This window comes from Rana temporaria, chromosome 5 (assembly GCF_905171775.1).
Source record: "Rana temporaria chromosome 5, aRanTem1.1, whole genome shotgun sequence".
Classification (NCBI taxonomy): domain Eukaryota; kingdom Metazoa; phylum Chordata; class Amphibia; order Anura; family Ranidae; genus Rana; species Rana temporaria.
Genome location: NC_053493.1, coordinates 169,697,043 through 169,715,907, shown reverse-complemented (window position 1 = coordinate 169,715,907; position 18,865 = coordinate 169,697,043). Strand labels below are relative to the sequence as shown.

The 18,865-nt window shown below is 45.1% G+C and overlaps 1 protein-coding gene across 3 annotated transcripts in view; it reads left to right on the top strand.

Annotated features, from left to right (window-relative positions):
- TRIP13 (thyroid hormone receptor interactor 13) overlaps positions 1-14,896 on the top strand; it is a 140,161-nt gene extending 125,265 nt beyond the window's left edge. For all 3 annotated transcript variants that reach the window (XM_040353371.1, XM_040353369.1, XM_040353368.1), the window contains 2 exons: positions 136-205; positions 14,700-14,896. In XM_040353371.1, the coding sequence (XP_040209305.1) occupies positions 136-205; positions 14,700-14,795 (166 nt within the window). In that variant the 3' untranslated portion in view covers positions 14,796-14,896. The remainder of the gene's footprint in view (positions 1-135; positions 206-14,699) is intronic.
- Positions 14,897-18,865: the final 3,969 nt, after the last annotated feature.

The window sequence follows — 18,865 nt, the reverse complement described above, 5'->3', positions numbered from 1 at the left end:
TAATTTTCACATATTGATTTTTCTAAAGGTAATCTTTGTGTATGTATAGTCTGATTACATGGTAAATATTATACGTTAATTGTCAATTAAACTATGTCACAAAATATTTTTACTGCAATTTTTATATTGTTTCAGAAAAAGTGAAGGTCTAAGTGGCAGGGTTCTGAGAAAAATTCCCTTTCTGGCACATGCACTTTTCATGCAAGTAAGTAATAAGCACAATAAAGAGAATTTATCAAGCAACTTATCAGTACCATCTGGTGCCCATTTGGTGCAAATGTGTCTCTCTCGTTTAGCAGAGGATTTTAAATATTTTATCTTAATCATACATTACTGGACACATTAGAAGTAGACTGAGACATGGGACTATGCAGCTGCCTTTAGGGGACTGGACAAAGGCAAACAAGTATAACTCCTCCTACATCCAGCATGCTATTTTTTTGCAATTGTCCATAATAGCATGGATGTCTTCTCTCTGCTGTGAGAGAAGCAAACCATGACTTATTTGTTCCGCCTCTTTTTTGTCAGGATTTTTTTTTCACTAGCAAGATTTTCGAGTTCCTGCAAAGCCTCTGGGGGCTCTGCTTCTGGGGGTTCTGCTTCTGGATCAACTGATCTTCAGCTTTTCCCCAGAAATTGTAATCCACTGGGAATAAGTTGTGGGGCTGACCTATATTGTGTTCCTTTGTGCACTGGAATCTAGCCATCCTTGGTGCAACGTGATGAATGCTTTACAGGCCTAGAGATGTGGTCCACCCATCTGAGGAGACCATTTCCCTGAAGTTTTCTTGGGGTGTATACCCACCAGAAGGATCCAACTTATCTACCTGGTGAGAACCACAGGAGTCTAATGCCTCGTACACACGACTGTTTTTCCTGACATGATTCCTCTCCAGCCTGCCTTGCATACAGACGACGTTCATGCTAAATCCCGCCCGACCAAAGCGCGGTGAAGTACAACAGGACTATAAAGGGGAAGTTCAATTCAAATGGCGCCACCCTTTGGGCTGCTTTTGCTAATTCTCGTGTTAGTAAAAGTTTGAGAGACGATTCGCGCTTTTCAGCCTTATGCTTTTCAGTCCTACCAGCGTGAAGAATGTCTTGCAGGTCCCGCTCGCTCACACAGCGCGGATGCATCGCTGGATCCAGGGACAAGGTAAGTAAAAAGTGCCTGTGGATTCAGCGAGGCGAGCCGAGACTGACTCGGGGTTACCGATCGTAGCAGGAAAATCTAACCCCGAGTCAGTCTCGGGAACACCGCCAGGGAGGTTAATGTTATAACACACAGCTTATATGTAATTTCCAAAACTGTTACAATGACAAATCTCCGCCCCCTCACACTGGGGCTTCCATACAGATGATTAGGCAGACACGACGGAGCCGATGCTGAAAACACATTTTCTTTAGACAATGACGCTGATTACTAGTTGTACTGAATACATTAACTAGACGGCTCGACCCCGGATATAGAGAGATAATTACCACAATGGAGCAATCAGAATAATTAACACAAGCCACTTAAACACAGATCTCCTTCACACAACACAATAGATCAATTAACCTTTAGAAATAGTGAGGGGACATTAGCACGTCAATAACCTGTTAGCCGAGGACTGAATCACGCAGGGAGAATTAAACTGAGACATATAGGCAAATGCATCACAATAGCCCCCCTTTTTCTCCCTGCTCCGGCAAACCCGGTTGGACCTTCCCTGGTCCAGTAGGGTTGACGGGTTCAGAGCTTTTAGTCCGAGGTTAACTCCGTTTGGCGTGACTGACCTCCCTTGGCAACTGCTTCAGACTCAGGTATGCCACCGGGTCGTCAGATCACACGCCGTTCAGTCCCCAAGTCTTTGTGCGATCTGCAGAGTCACCAGAAGTCAGTGTGAAGACGGCGAATGGGTCTGTGCGCCGCCATCTAGGTGTCCCGCTATGGGAGGGGCAGGTTATGGCTCTGAAGTGACAATCACAGGAGATTCATAAAAAAATAAGAAAAAGTTATATTTGTTGAAATGCTGTAGCACCGATGCTCAGAGTTCGTGGGGGGGGCGGAATCAGGGCCCAATAGGGTCAGCCACCCTCTGCTCCCTCCGCAGCCGCCAGTTCTCCTCTTTGAGCTTCTCCAGCTCCATCTCCAGTTCATGGAGCCTGGGGGGGTCAGCCTGCTGTGACCTCAGGTGGTTGTTCTCCTCCTCCATGCGGCTTATGCACTCCTCCAGCTCTATGTACTCACGGATCAGCTCCTGCTTGCTCATGTCCTGCAGGCTCTCCACGTGGTCCTTCATCATCAGGAACTGGGTGGTGGTGTAAGGGGCCACCGGTGGGCCCTTGGCCAACATCTCGGCCCGCATCTGGGACGCCCGCTGCGACTCCCTCTCCTCCAGTCGCTTCTTCTCCTCCCAGGTCAGCTTGTTATACGGCTTCCAGGACCTCTTCTTCTTGGGGGGTAGCCGGCGGTGCCTCTTTCTGCCCAGCTCCCTCCAGGGCCCCTCCGGCTCATGGCTGTCGCCCATGACCAGCTGACAATGGTGTTCCCTGTTGTCCGTAATACCAGATTGTACCGTGAGGACTTCGTAAATGGTGTCCAATGGTTCTTCCGGACCCAGCTCCTGGAGATCCCAAGCCGAGTCTACACAATGGGCTGCTGCTGGTGGGCGGTACCCAGGTTGAGACCAATTTGACCTGGTGTTGTCATTCAGGGGGCAATTCTGCTTGAAGTGACCCAGCTGTTTGCACCGGAAGCAGCGTTGTTCGTTGTCCTCCTGGCGTGGATAGCGAGGGCTAGATGTCACCGGTCTGTTAGGAGGTTGGTATCTAGCGGCTGGTGGGTGTGAGGGCACCGTTGGTCGTGGAGGTTGTACCTGTGGTGTGACCTGGTTTGTCTTGCGAGTATCCGCATATTCATCCGCCAACTTCGCGGCCTCTGGTAGAGTCATGGGCCTGCGATCTCTCACCCAGTCTTTGACATCCGTCTGGATGTGATTGTAAAATTGCTCCAGGAGCATTAGTTGCAAAATGTCCTCTGCGGTGGTGGCCTGGCTGCTGTTAACCCAGTTAGAGGCCGACAGGGATAACTGGCATGCCCATTCCGCGTAAGAGTCTTTCGTGGTTTTGCGTGAGTCCCTGAACTTCTGTCGGTGGGACTCTGGGGTTACTGCATAACGAGCCAGGAGCGCTTCTTTAACCCTGGCGTAGCTATGGATATCCTGATCTGGCACGGTCCGGAAAGCATCAGAAGCTTTGCCTGACAGTTTGCCTGACAATATTGCAACCCACTCTCCTCTAGCTATTCGGTGCAGGTTACATTGTCGCTCAAAATCTGCCAGGTAGTTATCAATCTCACAGTCCTTTTCATCAAAAGCTTTAAAAGCGCTAAACGGAATCTTCCTTGCGTCTGCTGTGCTGTACTCACTGTTTGGAGAATGTGCGGCTGCTTGTTGGACTGCTGCCAGTTTTAAATGTAGTTCTGCGTCTCTTATTTGTTTATCCTTCTGTAGCTCTGCGTCTCATATTTGTTTAGCCTCCTCCGCTAACAGGTCCATCACTTTCAGCACCACATCCGTCGTTGGGTTCGGGCCGAACCATGCTAGCTTCTCTCTCATTAGCTTGTTGGCTGGCGATTCCTCCTCCTGAATCACTGGTGTCTCCATCTCTTGTACTGCTGGCGTTGCTGCAATCCCGTCCACCTGGTCTATCTCCATTAATTCTGCTATGATGACTTGGTTTTGTTGCTAGCAATCCTTCCACGAACTTCCAGTAGTTCTTCCAGTGTCTGCTTGGAATCCGGGTGTAGAGGAGAGTAGAAGGGAAAATCCCTCTGCTGCCAACCAATTGTGACGGTATCGGTATGATATCCCCGTCAAAGATTCCCTTCTTCCATAAGAACATCACCCAATATTCCACTAGGAGGAATATTCCTGAGATCGCCCATTAAGCCACACATTAGTCCAGGCTTACTGCTAGAACAAGACAGACTTTTTAATGTTATAACACACAGCTTATATGTAATTTCCAAAACTGTTACAATGACAAATCTCCGCCCCCTCACACTGGGGCTTCCATACAGATGATTAGGCAGACACGACGGAGCCGATGCTGAAAACACATTTTCTTTAGACAATGACATCAATGACGCTGATTACTAGTTGTACTGAATACATTAACTAGACGGCTCGACCCCGCATATAGAGAGATAATTACCACAATGGAGCAATCAGAATAATTAACACAAGCCACTTAAACACAGATCTCCTTCACACAACACAATAGATCAATTAACCTTTAGAAATAGTGAGGGGACATTAGCACGTCAATAACCTGTTAGCCGAGGACTGAATCACACAGGGCAAGCAGGGAGAATTAAACTGAGACATATAGGCAAATGCATCACAGGAACCATCTCATTGCTTTCAGTATCTCAGCCTAATCCAGCCCTATGCAATGTTTTTGACTCCCTTAGGACAAACTCCTGGCCTTCCACTTCCATGTTTAGACTTTGCAGCCCAGGAGCTGACCAACACACTGCTTTGGTATGAGGATTCCAGGCTTAATGGTGGTCTCCTTTTAAGTTGGTTCTTTTATTGCCCTATTCCACTTCAGGCAGTTTCAGCTCAACATTCTTCCAAGAAAGCTAAGACTGTCATCTTGACCAATGAAACCAGGATTGCTCTACCACGGTGGGTCATAAGTCCATAGTTTGAGTTGGGAGGTGTCGATCTTCCCACTGGTCAGTAAGGTTCTCATGATGGATGCCAACCTATTGGGCTGGGGAGGAGTCTTAGATACCCTCTTGGTACAGGGGACTTGGTTGTCAGAGGAAAATTGCCTCAATCATGCAGCGCAGAGCGACTTGGTTGCCCCTGCAACGGTGAACTTTGCCGGAGTTACGCAACGCCATTCACGCGCATGCGTGCGGTAGCCATCAGCCACGGCACTTGCTAGTGAAGAAATGGCACGAAGGGACATCATCGGCGCACTACAAGGTAAATATCTCTTTAACAGCTCACATTTAGGAGATATTTACAGTACCTATAGGTAAGCCTTAATTTAGGGCCAGCTCCCTGCTACTCTATTTTAGCAACCTCCCCGGACAGAAGATTCAGGCTGTTTTTGTCTAAAAAGTCTGAGAATTTGTCTTCTCAGGCTGATAACAGAGGAACCGTTCAGAAGAGAGCTATAAGACTTGGCTCATTGAAAAGAGATAACAAAATACTGCAGATATATGTGCTCAGCTCAAATTTCATGAATTGGGTTTACATCCACCTTAAAGGAACACTAAAGGTTTGTTTTTTATTAGATCAATTGATTGCTGTAAGCAAGAGCATTTAAATATCACTTACCTCGTTTTTCCTTTTGACCTCCAAAATACAGTAATCCAGGTTTGAAAATTCCATTTCCTGTCACTCCTCTTCTTGCTTTCCACCAGCATCTGAGCCGTTTTGCATGGTGGAAAGCAGAATGTGCTCACCCCCTCCCTATGACTACAGCCCTGCGTGAAGATGCTCTCTTATCCCACACAGGCATGGAGGCTAAGCCTAATGGGAACTGTAGTTCCAATTAGGCCGTGATGTAGCAAGAATGAATGCGCACCGCAAACCAGGAAGTCAGTGAGAATAACGATTCAGGAGTGCTGGAGGTGAATAAAACAGCTCGATTTCAACAGGTATCAAACTAGTTATAATGCAAAACATTACTTTTTACTTTATCAGCTACTGTCAGACTTTAATTTAAGAGGAAAATATTTTTGTCTTTACAACCCCTTTAAGGTTAAAAAAAGACACAGGTTCATCCAGTTCATCTAACAATTTCCATAGCCACATATATTCTACTTAAAGCGGAGGTCCGGACAAAAAAAAAAAAAATTACCGTATTTATCGGCGTATACCGCACACTTTTTTGGGTATTTTTTGGGTATTGGGGGTATTGCAGAGTATGGGGGGGGGGGTTATTGCAGAGTATTGCTGGTATTGCAGCGTATTGCACAGGGAGGGATGGATGGCTGGATCTGTGACTGCATTTGTCACAGATCCAGCCACAGCAGCTGCTGCTGCCACCCACTCTCCCCCCTCTCCTCTCACACTGTACCAATCGGTACAGAGAGCAGAGGGAGGAACCGGCGTCATCACATGACGCCGGTTTGTTTACAAGTGATCGCTCCGTCATTTGACGGAGCGATCGCGTGGTAAACGGCCGCTATCGGCGGCAATTTACCGCGATCTGTGATGTGCCGGGTCTAGAAGATGATTCTTCTAGACCCGGCGATTCCGGGAGCGTGCCCCAGGGGGCGCGCGAGAGGAGGATTCTGGGAGGACGTCCCAGGGATGTCCTCCCAGAATAACTCCACCGCACTGTAGACGTGTTTTGTCTATAGCGCGGTGGTAAAGAGGTTAAAAACTACATTACAATATATATATTTGTAACAATAAAAACACTAATAAGAAAAATGTAAAATGAAAATGCTACTTTTAATAAGTATTAGATCTAAATAAAAAAAAATAACAGAATCTTAGAATCCACTCTTACCAGGGAAATTAATTATTAAAGTACCATCTGATTCATCAATCATAGACAGGATACCTGCCCCATGTAGCAAAAACCTGTATAGCAAAAAATGTTAAGAGAACAAGGGAGTCCTCAGAATGAATAAAAGGGGGGGGGGTGTCAACAACGGCTTATGGTACAAAAAATATATATGAAAGGCTTTATTGACATGTGGGGGGGGTGAATACATACTACAAGTTAAAGTATATACATGGAAAACAATGTAATCCTAACTGGCACAGTTCATCTCAACCAAAAAACAATCTAAAATCATGCTGCAGCAATAAGAAAGAATGCAGAGCGCTCCTGCAAGCAAACAAACACCCCAAACGTCATTATTCCAGCAGAGGATGACACCGTGATGCTGCCAATAGTATAGCTCCTTGGTGTATATACAGTCAGAGTAATGTTACGTGGGTATCACAAGATGGCAATGCAGTGAGTGGCACATTATGTCTGCAATTGGGACAGTCTTTTAATGATTGATTCAGTCAGTATGCCCGCAGACATGTGTAAATAGCCTCCATAAGCCATAAAGGAACATACTATGTATATACCCACCTCCAGAGTGAAGGAGGGTAAACAGCAGTTCATGGAGTCTCTATTCTCAGTCTCCTTGAACTGCTGTTTACCCTCCTTCACTCCGGAGGTTTGACTGCCATGCGTGGTACTGCTGAACTGTGATATTGACACACCTGTCCTGGTTTGTCTAACTGGCCAAGTCCACTTTTAGAAACCACTAAGTAAAACATTACAAACTGTAATACCTGGTGCTTTAAGTCTATGACCCGGGTGGACTAGATCTTTGGAACATTGCATTCCTAACTCTAGTTAGTTGTCTACAAGTGTGTGTACTTGGTTTGCGCAAACCGATTTTTTTTTTTTTAACAAAAATATGTAGAAGAATAAATACAATCGGCCTAAACTGAGGGGGAAAAAAAATTGTGGTATTTATTAAATCAAAACGTAAAAAATATTGTGTTTTTTTCAAAGTTGTCGCTCTTCTTTTGTTTATAGCGCAAAAAATAAAAACCGCAGAGGTGATCAAATACCACCAAACGAAAGCTCTATTTGTGGGGAAAAAAATTCATAAAGATTTTATTTGGGTACAGTGAATGACAATTTGAATGACAAGTGCGTGGTCATGCAGACCACGCAATTGTCATTCAAAATGCAACTGTGCTGAAAACTAAAAATTGGTCTGGTCAGGAAGGGGGTGAAAATGCCCTGTATTGAAGTGGTTAAAAAAGCAGTAAAAAACAATGCCGAATAGCTGCTTACATGGGTAGTGTCTTAGCTCGGCAATTAGGCTGTTTGTTTGTCAGGTAGTCGAATGGTGCCCTGTGGCTCACACTCGTAGCTGGCGTGCGTTCCACCATCCAGCACGAACAACCAAATGGACCGGAAGTAACGTGATCAAGACTCTCAAATAGTTTTGTGTTTTATTTCTACTCCAAACAGGTTTTTATTGGTACAAAAAGAAACACCGTTTACAAATAATGCATTGGTACAGGCAATAGATGATATATAGACAATCTTCACAGTATAAAAAAGGTGACAAGACATTTTGCAATAGCTAATGCATTTAGTAACAGCTAGAAAAGTGGACAACAATGTTGTTGGGTAGGACAAGCAATGAATATGGTAAATTACATGAAATTTGATAAAATTAAATAAAATGTGGCACCTAACAGCCACAGCCCGTGCAGGGTGGCAGACAGTGGGGTGAATGCGTGCCACCCTGGACAAGCGTGAAGGGAGGGATTAGCCCATAGTCTCCGGAGCCCGCATCCACCTATCCTATATCTTACCATATTTCGCAGGACAACCTCTGTGGGAATAAATACGTTTTTTATATTTCAGACTACTATTCACATCCACCAGCCACATGCCGAACTCAGGTGCTGTAGGCCTCATCCATAGTTTCGCTATGGTTTTCCTAGCAGAGAACAACGTTTAGGTTAGGAATATTTTAGTAATTTATCTATATCATCAGGCTCTGGGTATATGCCAAGTAGGCATGGTTTGGGGTGTAAGGTAATAGGGGAGCCCATGGTGTTGTGAAGAAATTGCACGACTTGCGTCCAGAAGCCCTGGACCCTGGGACAACTCCAGATAGAACATACCAGGTGCCCAGCCACACATGGCACAATTTGCAGTTTGGTCATGTTTATATCGCGACACTCTTAGCGGAGTAAGGTATGCCCGGTGAGTGATGTATATCTGTGTGAGGCGATCCGAAAGCTTAGAGGACACCTTTTTAAAATGGTCCAAGGCCTTACCCCATTCCTCATCCCCTATTACCCCAACGCCCTCCTCCCACCTATTTTTCAGCGCATATGCAAGCTTAGTCGCCGAGGGCATGAGCAGCATACATACAGCATAAAATGCAGATTTTATTTTTAGGGTCCTGACTATGTATTATGACCATGAGGGGATTCACTTCCAGTGGAAGAGGGCCTGTCGGGAATTGCACCCCAAAAGCATGGTAAAGTTGAAGGTACCTAAAGAACATTCGAGCAGACAGGGCATACTCTGCTCTTAGCACGTCAAACTCCTTCAGACTGCCATTGGACACCAAGTGGGACAAATAGAAGACCCCCATAGCTCTCCATAGCTCCTATCCAGGCATGGAGCAGAACTCCAGGAGCTCCTTGTTGTGCTACAGTGGGGTATGGTCGTGTAGAGGCGGAAATAGCAGCTTGACTGTCGCTATATTCCATACACAGCGGTATTGGTGGAGCAGTGAGGCCCTATCTTTCGTCAGGTGTATCTCCTGTAGTTGTCCTGTTATGACCGCAAGGATTTCGCCAGTTGAATGTGACCATTTGAGGCATAAAATAGTCAGGGACCTAGCCCTATCTGTTTTCTCTATGTAAAACAGTTGTGATAGCTGTGCTGCTATATAATAGAAGTTGAGATCCGGCAGTGCCATCCCCCCTAGATCCGTGGGGTTTTTCAGTTTGTTCCAAGGCAGTTTATGTTTATGCACAAGATATACCGGGGAGTGCCACAGTACATAAAGGATCTTCGGAAGGAGCACCATCTTAACAAGATTGATGCGACCCATGACCCCCCAACGGCAATCTGGCCCAAATCTGGGTCTTGTGCTTGAGTATATCAAAGAGGGGTTGCACATTAAGTCGTATATAGTCCAAAGATGATCGGGTGATATGGATACCCAGATATTTAATGCAGTTCACTCTTTGTAGGGGGAGGCGGGCCTGTTCCTGCGTCTCCGGGAAGCTATCTAAGGAGAGTATTTGTGACTTGTCCCAATTAATCTTGAGACCTGAGAAGGAGCCAAAGAGCTCTATCTTGGCCAAAGCCTTCTGGAGAGCATCTGTTGAGCCATCAACATACAATAGGGTGTCATCAGTATAGGTACAAACTGTCCCCATGATGGACCCCACGCACAGCCCCACTATGTCTGGGTTGGATCGCAATGACATCGAGAGAGGTTTCCGCTGCCAATGCGTATAGCAAGGGGGTGAAGGGGCACCCCTGACGTGTGCCTCTGTTAAGGGGAAATTGTTCAGATGACCAACCATTAGCAACAACTCTAGCCACCGGGTCCTGATATAGTAGCCAAACCCACTTTATGAACCTAGGCCCAATGCCAAACTGCTCCAGACAGGTCCACAAGTAGGTCCATTCCACAAAGTCCAACGCTTTAGCGGTGTCCAATGTAACGACCATTCTAGCCCCTGTGTTATCATTGCGTGTTTGAAGATTAATAAATAGCCTTCTTAAATTAAAGGATGTGTTCCGTCCTGGCAATAAGCCTGCTTGGTCAGTATGTATGAGGAAAAGGATGACTGTGTTGAGCCGAGTGGCAAGGATCTTAGCCAAGATCTTGACATCGACTTGCAGTAGGGTAATAGGGCGATAGGAATGAGGGAGGTGCGGATCTTTACCTGGTTTGGGTATTAACACTATCGTGGCTTCGCGCATGGAGGCCGGCATGGAGTAGGCAGAGTACAGTTCCACCAGGAGTCCATCGGATCCTGGGGACTTGGAGCGGGGGAAGGCTGCTATGGCTTCAGTAATCTCCTCCATGGACAGGGGCCTATCCAGGTCCAACGCCTGCTGCTCTGTAAGTTGAGGGAGCTGCAGACCACCCAAATAGGAGTCAATGGCCACCCCCCCCCCACTGTTGAGGTATAAAGAGAGGCATAGAAGTCCCTAAAGATCAGTGATTCGCCTAGGCTCCAGAATCATTGTACCCTCACTAGAGCTCAGTGTAATTACCACCGATGGGCGGTCATCAAAGTGTACAAGATAAGCCAACAGTTTACCAGCGCGTTTGCCATGCTCAAACAGGTTTTGCCTACTGAAAAACAATTTACGCTTGGATTGTTCATACTGCATTTGCGTGACCACTCTGGAGTGCATCCTTAGTGTGGTGGCCTTCTCCACCGAGGGGTCATTGAGGAAGTTCTGCTCAGCTGTTGCTAGATCGGCCATTACCTTTTCAAGGTCAGCACCCGAGATCTGTTTCAGACTATGCTTGTGGCAAGGGTAGATTTAATACGTAGTTTAAAGGCGTCCCAGACCACATGAGGTGGGGTAGAGTCATCATTGTCAGCAAGGTATAGCCCCCAAGCTGTTAAAATATCACCATCCTCCAGCAGCAAAGTAAGCCAAAAGGGTTCTGTCGCCAAGCAGCTGGCAGACGATTGTAGGGCAGTGCCAATAAGGCCCAGCACGGGCTGTGATCCGAGAGCGATCTCGGCGAGATTCCCGCATCCCGTAGCCTGGGAAGTAGGGAATGCAAAATTAAGTATTAGGTCTATTCTAGAAACAGAGTGATGTGATGAGGGGAAGCACGAGTATTCCCACGCATCTGAGTGCACGGATCTTCATGTGTCCAGAAGGTTAAAACTACTTATGAGTTTTGCGAATCTAGTGGACGTGGGTAAGTCTATTAAGGGCGCCATAACCTGTAATCTATAGAGACTGGGCTTGAGAGTCATGTTGAAGTCCCCTAGCCATAAGGCCGGGACAGCAGGGAGTGAAGCCATGTACCCCAAGCCCTCTAATATGAGTGAAGAACAAAAGGGGGAGGTACATAAATTGCTAGTATGGGCATTGGTTCCCCATATACCATAGCATGTAGGAAGACAACCCTACCCAATGGATCAATCCTAGTACCCCGGAGCTCAAAGTGAACCGATTCAGCAATAAGCACGCTGACACCCCTAGAGTGAGAAGTGAAGGTTGAGTGATATGCCCAACCAATCCAAGGGCGTCTGAGCGCCATCTGCAGCCTGCCCTCAATGTGAGTTTGTCAGGACAATCACACCAGCTCAGTGCTTTTTAAGAGCAGAGAAAACGGCTGATCTCTTAATTTTGTCATTCAGGCCCCTAATATTCCAGGTAAGCATCTTTAAGGCCCCGTACACACGGGCGGATAATCCGCTGAAAACGGTCCGCCAGACCGTTTTCAGCGGACATGTCCGCCCGGAGATTTCTGTCTGATGGTTGTACACACCATCAGACAGAAATCCGCGCGTAAACAATACGCGGGGTGTGGCGCGTCATCGTCGCGGCGACGTGGGCGGCCCTGGAAGTTCAAAGCTTCCACGCATGCGTCGAATCAGTACGACGCATGCGAGGGATGGTGGACGGTCGGACGTGTCCGGTGAGTCTGTACAGACGACCGAACACGTCCGACGGACAGGTTTCCAGCGGATAGATTTCTTAGCATGCTAAGAAATTTTTATCTGCTTGAAAACCGGTCGGCTGGACAAATGTCCGCCAAAAAATGTCCGCTAGGCCGTACACACGACCGGATTTGTCTGCTGGAACTGATCCGTGGATAAATCCCAGCGGACAGATCCGGTCGTGTGTACGAGGCCTTAGGAGGCCATATGTCATACCAAGTGTTCTGTAACGTACCAGGATATCTAATATCACCGTTAGTGTCTATTCCCACACATAACATGCATACAGAGATTACATATAAATGTGTCCCACATCGCTTGCTGCACCATTTGTCATGTACCCAAAGAAAATATAAACAAAAACTGTTTCAACCAACATCATAGTACACATCCCCCTCCCCGCCCTACACTGTCCCCAACTTGTGTGGTCATAGTACCCTAACTGCCAACAAAGTAACAGCTCAGTGCAACCCATGAGAGGAATGCAAAAAGGCCAACAGTGGCATGTCACCAAATTTGGTGTCTGCAGGCATTCCTCAGTTGTAAACACAGGAGAGTTATAACACACAGGAGAGAGATCAATACATTCCAGCATAGGTCATTAGAAAAAACAGTTGCATGGGGGGGCGAAACTTCGCTGCATAACGAGACATATCATAGGACTCTGCTGAGTCTGCTCCCACCTTTAGGTGAGCATTTTGATGAATTAATCATCTGCTGCCGCCAAACAATAGAAAACATTTAATTGTACAAAAGGATAACGTTAGTGGATCCATCATTAAGGGTGGTCAAGTCCATGTGCTGAACAGGAAAAATGAAATGGAACGTTTCCAGCCAGCCTGAGTATAGGGAATCATGAGGTAACAGTGGCTCCCAGTGGAGAATATACAGAAAAACAGGAGAAAGATTTCCAACATATGCTAACGTTTGTGTAGAGAGCAGTCTCATAGTCTAACCAAATAGCAGGGGGGAAAGGGGAACAAAAAAAAGTTCAGACTGCTCAACTTGGCCATATATCCTTTGATCAAGAACAATATATGAGGCCAGGCATCCGCCACTGGTCTCAAATAGAGGGGCACAATGCAATGGGGAGATACAAAATTGAAGAAAGGTACTTAGGCTGGTTTCAAAGGGTAGTGCAAGTGGAAGTTACTTAGTCAGTGAAGCAAGTGAGAACATTAGAAAAGTGGAGAGTATACTTAGCTGCGGGCGTCCCCTCGTTCAAGCCAGGCAATGGCTGCCTCTGGATCATCGAAAAAATTAACGTGGTCTTCCCCCTCCACCCTCAGGCGAGCAGGGAAAAGCATGGCGTACTTTAGCCTCAATGAAGGTTTTCCTGCGACGCTTTACCTCAGGTGGAAAAATCGGGAAACACTGCAACCATCTTGTTACCAAACGGGATATTCCCCTTCTCTCTGCTGAGTCGCAGTATGGTGTCACGATCCCTGTAGTTGAGGAACTTTGCAATAAACGTGCGGGGGGTGCTCCAGCCAGGGGGGTCTGCCTGACATGCGGTGGGCCCTCTCCACAAAGGTGGGCGAAAATGCTTCCTTGCCATACGTGGTGCAAAGGAGTTGTTCCAGGAATGAGGATGGGTCTGCTCCCTCCACTCCTTCAGGTAATCCAATGAATCTTGGATCATTCCTCCTGAGTCTGTTCTGCATTTCATCCTGCTTCTGCAGGAGCTGATTCACCTGCAGTTGCATGTTGTCAGTGGAGTTCCGAAGGAGGGGGAGGGAGTCCTCCACTGTGCTCAGTCTGTCCTCCATTTCCGTAACCCTGCCTGGAGTTTCTGAAAGTCCTGTCTCACTCTCTATCTGTGCAGTGAGAGTGGTTTGGCAGGCTGTAACGGCTTCCTGACAAACGGTGATGGCCTCAAACACACGTGTTATGCTAGTGCCAGCATCTGATTCCTCTCCCAGCGTGGCGCCGCCATCTTGCTCTGGGGGGTCCTGTTCTCGGCGGGGCTTGCCCATTTTAGCGACGGAACCCGTGATCTTCTTCTGTTTGGAAATAATCCCCCAATGCTCCAAAGTCGCAGGTAGCCACTGGTGTGCAGATTGCGGGTGATGGGGTCCCAGGATTGTGGTATAAGGATGTTGGATCGGCGGAGCTATGCTCACCAGCGTCCTACTTAATGCCGCTCCAGGCCACGCCTACATGCTAATCCCCCTATATAACTTCCTTGTGGAACCTCCCATGTATCGTACACAATATGTTATGACAGTTGGAATTCTTTTAATTGCTTTAGCCTGTATGAATATTTAATCGCGTAGATTATCGGTATATCACATATTTGTTGGATCTGGGTTTAAGCAGCGCTGCGCTATGTGGATATTCATTGGACTGGGATGTGGTAATGCATGACAGTGCTGGCTTGCTGCTTAATAAGGGAGACAAGTTTTTCCTTGTAGTAGTATTTTAGGATCAGTTGTGGCACATTTTTGTTTCTTTACAAAAAAATTTATATTTTCACTTCATTTTTTTTTTAAGTCTCCTACAGTTACACTTGAAAAATTCCTTCAAGCTCTGTCACTTGCAGTGGAGCGACAATTTGAAGAAAGAAAAACACTCAAGGAAAGCACTTAAAACATTTCTGATGTAATGATCGCCTTGTTTTCTGTTTTATATTGTAAAAATGTGGTTTGAATGTTTTTGAAATATATGGTGATTTACCAACTTTCTGTGAATTTGTGTACTAATATAAACGTTATCTCTATGATGTTGCTGCCTTTGTAAAGCCAAAAAGCACTTATTCTTCATGTAAACTGCATTAGTAGACTAAAATTCTACGACATGTCTTCTGGAATTATTTCCTTTGGCTTTGGTGCTGTGATTGGCCCGGAGCCACGATGATATCACTCCCGCGCATGTGCGTGGGAGCCTACAAGGATGAGGAGACAAAGACCATTTTCAATTGGTGATAATTGTGAAGCAAGTTGTCTTCTTATTGGAAGTTAAGACTTATTTTTATATTCTTGTCTGTGCCCCAACTGGGATGATTAAACCCCCCCCCCTTTTTGTCCTGGTATTGTTTGGAAATAAAGGCAAAAAGTGAGGAATAATCCAAAATGTTGTCACTATTACAGGAGATGAGGGGAAATCTTCAACTGGCCACACATGTTAAATTGTTACAACAGCCATCCATCAGTGTTTTTGTTCCTTTAAAGTGGTTGTAAACCTAGTTACACCACTTGTATCTACAAGTAAGCCTAAAATAAGGCATACCTGTAGATACTGAAATTATCTCCTAAACCTGCATGTTTAGGAGATATTTACCACAACGTCATTGGTGCATGCCCACTTAGGAAACGGCTCGCTCGTGCCATTTCTTTTAGCAGCCGTGACGTGACTGGCGGATCCCACACGCATGCGCGACAGTGACGTCATCGCAGCTCCGGGCCAATCACTGCGCCGGAGCCTGGAAATAAGTCCAGGAGACATGTCCCCAGTCACAGTGGTGTATTGAGACTGCTGCACCAGCGTAGATCTGAGGTAAGTTTTCAGTCATTATGTTTTTGTCTTACAGGTTTTTTTTGGGGGGGTTTCTTTGTGTTTACAACCGCTTTAAAAGCCAAACAAAGTGGCTATAGCCAATATTTCGATTTTTCCGCGCTAAGGACTAGGTTTTAAACGCTGCTGCCTCCCCGTGGGTACCCTCAGATGAGAGTCAATAATTATAGATGTTGACGTTTAGGGGAAATGGCGCTGCTAGCCTGGTACTGGGCTATGTATCTTTAAGTTGTGTGCAAGTGTATAGACAAATAAATAATGTTGGGTTCCTTCCTGTGGTGTTAGCTTGTATATGCAGCCACCATTAGGATATGAGGTCCCCCTTTTTATTGATTTGTAGTGTGTGACCGCTTGGTCCTCAGTTAATGAGTTGTTCCTATGTGTCCTCCAAACCCAAAAATATGTTTGTGGTAAAAAAGAAAAAATTATATATATGAAAAAAGTTGCAATAGAGAAGGGATAGTGGGTTGGCGGTACCCTAAAACCAGTGTATTAATTGGTATGCAATAATGAATTATAATTGGACCTCACAATGTCCACTAAAAATCTAGTAAAAAAAACATATAAATTAATCAAATGTGTGAACTTTAAGTGGTAGTCAGTTCAAGCAGAAATATGTATATATATTGGCCATGAAAAAGATAACTATGGCACAGTTGAAGTGAAAACTCGTTATCCGTGATATGTGCGTCTTGTCTAAATCATGCGTGAGGCATATAAGCAGTATTTAGTGTTCAAACCATAAAATATGAAAAATGACAATATAATCTGTGATATCATCAAGCAATAATCGATTAAAGTGCAATGTGCTACTAAAATAAATAACAATCTGTGTATCCTCAAGTTAGGTAATGCAGGTTGGAGAAAAAGAATAATTCATTAAATTTCACATTGATTGTGAACCCAGCGGTTAGTGATTAAATTCAAGTTAGTTGTTAGTAGGTTAGTGTTCAAAGTTTCTGCTGCAAACAGATATGTAGATATTGGAAGTTATTCTTCACAATTTCATTCAAAAGATTCCAAAACAAAAACGAAAAACAAAAGCCAAAAAAACAGGTGCTCCTTAATTGAGGTTAATTGACCAATGCGATCCCCAACTGGATCATACAGATAATCCTTATTCTGCTATCATCAGTTATCCTGTATTCACTCTCTGGTTTGGCTGACGATCCCCCCTGTTGTCTCCCCACTCACCGGACAGATGTCCCCTCAAGGGGGTGTAGAGCTTGTCTGAATAAGCTTCAGTGAGCTGTCAGATTGATTACCTCTCCTCTTTACTTCAGTCTGGTGCGGGACAGCGTCCTCTCCGTGTGCCGTGTCTTGTCTCATGAGATAGTAGTAGTATAAAAAATAAATAAAGGAAATCCACATAGAGTAGTAGATTCTAAACTTGATGATCAATTTTAATAAAAAGAGATCACATCAAGTACACAAGAGGTTTAAAATTGCTAAGAGCCAAGCAAAAACGAATAGAAAAAATAAAATGAAATAAAGTAAAATAAAAAACCGTTTGTACTAACGGTAAGTGTAAAAACAAATTCCAGTCCTCCGCCTAGTTATACACTTGCCGGGTGCGTTTAGAATAGTCCAGCGGTAACCCGCAGCTCGTGTGGCCGTTTGCGCTCCACGGCTCTGAAGTCCGTACCCGGAAGTGGCTGGTGGCGGTGCGTGCGTGTGGCGTAACAGACGCTAAGTCACCTGACTAGTTTCGTCAATAGGACTTTTTCAAAGGCGATAGCTAAAGTGGCTATACATTGCATGTTTTTAAATGATCCTTATATTCATGAATCTGCTGTGAAACTCCATGCTTGGAAGAGGTCATTGCCAGGTGACGAGGCTGCTTTCTTGTAGGCCCTTTATGGTGTTCTAGGCAACAGAATCTGGCAGAAAGTGTTGACAAAGAAGTAGCTCCAAGGAATTCACTATCTGTATAGGGTCACTGGAGTTAGTTGTAAGAGCATTTAGTCAGGGATTTACATTCTTTATGCTATGTAAATATGGGCTTTTGTTCACTTCATAACTGCAAAAGAGCTGTGTAAAAGTATTTGCCCCCTTCCTGATTTTTTATTTGTTTGCATATTTCTGATGATTCAGATCATCAACATTTTTTATCATTACACAAAGATAACCCGAGTAAACTCAAGATGCAGTTTTTTAATTAATATTTTATTTATTAGGGGGAAAAAAGCTGTTCATGAATGAACTGTGATTAGCCACAATTTTTTTGGAAAGCCAAGTTAAATTTCACTTGCCATACCCAGGCCTGATTACTGCCAGACCTGTTGAATCAAAAATTCACTTAAATAGAAGCTGTCTAACAAAGTGAAGCATACTAAAAGATCTCAAAAAGCAACATAACATATGCCGTGATCTAAAAAAAAAAGATGAGAAACAAAGTCATTGACATGTATCAGTCTGGAAAGGATTACAGAGCCATTTCTAAGGCTTTGGGATGCCAGCGAACCACGGTGAGAGCCATTATCCACAAATAGAGAAAACTTGGAACAGTGGTGAACCTTACCTTAAGAGTGGCCAGCCAATCAAATGACTCCAAGAGCAACACCGATGACTCATCCAGGAGGTCATAAACATCTAAAGAACTGCAGGCCTCACTTGCCTCAGGGAAGATCAGTGTTCATGATTCAACAATAAGAGACTGGGCAAACATTTCATCCATGGGAGAGTTCCAAGGCCAAAGCCACTGCTGACCAAAAAGAAAACAAATCCTTATCTCACATTTACCAAAAAACCTCTTGATTATCCCCAAGTCTTTTAGGCAAATATTCAGTGGACTGATGAGACAAAAATTTAAACTTTTAGGAAGGTGTGTGTCCCATTACATCTGGCATAAAACAAATACAGCATTTCATAACAAGAACATCATACCAACAGTCAGACAGTCAGGCAGTGGTAGCATGAAGGTCTGGGGCTGCTTTGCAGCTTCAGGACCTGGACGACTTCCCATAATTGATGGAACCATGAATTCTGAGCTCTACCAGAACATCCTAAAGGAGAATGTCTGGTCATAATTTCGTGACATCAAGCTAAAGTGCACTTGGGTTATGCAGCAGGACAATGATCCGAAACACAACAGCAAGTCCACCTCCAAATGGTTTAAACAAAGCAAAATTTAGGTTTAGGAGTGG